At 38.6% G+C, this 1,726-nt stretch overlaps 1 protein-coding gene across 1 annotated transcript; it reads left to right on the forward strand.

Annotated features, from left to right (window-relative positions):
- Positions 1-535: 535 nt before the first annotated feature.
- Positions 536-1,427, forward strand: LOC141608145 (uncharacterized). The gene is made up of 2 exons (XM_074427504.1): positions 536-986; positions 1,363-1,427. Exons 1-2 carry the CDS (start codon positions 536-538, stop codon positions 1,425-1,427), a joined length of 516 nt encoding a protein of 171 aa, XP_074283605.1.
- The last annotated feature ends 299 nt before the right edge of the window (positions 1,428-1,726 follow it).

The following is a 1,726-nucleotide window of genomic DNA, read 5'->3' on the forward strand; positions in this document are numbered from 1 at the left end:
AAAACTCACATAATCTCCTCTCTTGATCGAAATATTCAAGAGTAAAATTGCAATTTATATTGTGTCAATTTTATAGTAAAACTAATATTATTACTAGATCTAAATAATATTGGTTATTAAGAGGTTTCCTTGGGTATATGCTTTTGGGAGGGATTCTATACTTGAATCCTTGTTCTTCCATTTGGAGAGCTCAAGAACAAGTGAGTAGGAGAACTCACTTGTGCCCATAAAATCCGAAACATCCAATGTAAGATGATGATTTCTTCTTTATATTGTTTAGTAGTTTGCATGCATAAGATCACCATTTAATTTTATGACAAATTAAAATAAAACATATATGAGTATGTTAGTATATAGATCTACTTTTCCTTCAAGGATGACACCCGACCTGTTCATGGAGGTGAAAATCACCCCATAGGTGATGATGGTGCTCAACAAGCTCTCTGAGGCGTTTTTGTCCTTTGTTGTAAACCCTTCAAACAGTCTTATGGATAGATACCCAAACCGTATTAACGAGCGACCTCCGCTCAGTTTAATGACCTGGAATGTTCAGGGAGCAGGAAGTGTATCTTTCTTGGCCATGCTAAAGGAGATTATTCGAGTTAATAAACCTCAAGTACTAGCTCTTGTAGAAACACGTATTAGTGGAGAAACGGCGCAAAGAGTGTGCGATCATATTAATTATGGTGGTAAGACAAAAGTTGATGTCGAAGGGTTTAGTGGCAGTATTTGGCTTTTCTGGAAACCGGAGGAGGTGAGTGTTGTACCAATTATTCATCACAACCAACATATCACTGTGGAGATATCCAGAATGGGAGAGATACCTTGGTATTTCTCGGCTGTGTATGCAAGTCCGAATTCGGTAAAGAAAGAGGAGTTGTGGAGAAGTTTAGAGGACTTTGCGAGAACTCATAATCGTCCGTGGCTTGCCATGAGTAATTTTAACGATACAAGATTCACTCATGAACGGAATGGTAACAGTGATGGTATGCGAAGAAGATGTGCTAAATTTAATTCATGGTTGGAAAACAATAAATGGATTGATTTGAAATATTCTAGACCGGATTATACTTGGTCTCGTGGTAACACTGTCGATACGAGGAAATGGGCACGATTGGATAGGCTATGTGTAATTCTTTCGGAGAGTAATGTATGCTGAAGGATCACTTCGACACTTAGTGCAAAACCAATCCGATCATTGTCCTATTTTGGTCAATACGAATGGTTTTGCACCATTACCATCAGTCCTAAGGCCATTCCGTTTCCAAGCGGCGTGGATGTGTCACACGAGATTCTCGGATTTTGTTAAAAATAATTGGGGTAATTACCAGCCCCTTATTCCATTTGTTTATAATTTCGCAGAGATGCTTCAGAACTGGAATCGGGAAGTTTTTGGCAATATCTTTGAGCGAAAAAAGAGCCTCTAGAGACGCCTACTGGGAGTTCAGAAACGTTTGTCCCAAGGAGGTACTGGTTACCTTATAAAACAGGAATTGAAGCTTAAAAAGCAATTGGATGACACCTTACGGTAGGAGGAAATTTTATGGTTTCAGAAATCGAGAATGGAAGCCATTTGTGACGGAGATCGTAATACAAAATTCTTTCATCTCAGCACAATCGTAAGGAGGAAACATAACCGTATAGAAGGACTACAAGATTCAGAGGGACGTTGGGTTTGGAACGCTAATGAGGTGAAAAATATGGTGTTAAATTTCTTTAAAACTTC

This window comes from Silene latifolia, chromosome 10 (assembly GCF_048544455.1).
Source record: "Silene latifolia isolate original U9 population chromosome 10, ASM4854445v1, whole genome shotgun sequence".
In the NCBI taxonomy this organism is placed as follows: domain Eukaryota; kingdom Viridiplantae; phylum Streptophyta; class Magnoliopsida; order Caryophyllales; family Caryophyllaceae; genus Silene; species Silene latifolia.

Excerpts from the sequence above, each read along its gene's own strand:
- LOC141608145 (XM_074427504.1), top strand. The coding sequence starts at position 536 with ATGACCTGGAATGTTCAGGGAGCAGGAAGTGTATCTTTCTTGGCCATG. Across the intron at positions 987-1,362 it reads ACGGAATGGTAACAGTGATG|AGATGCTTCAGAACTGGAAT; the intron begins GTATGCGAAGAA and ends ATAATTTCGCAG.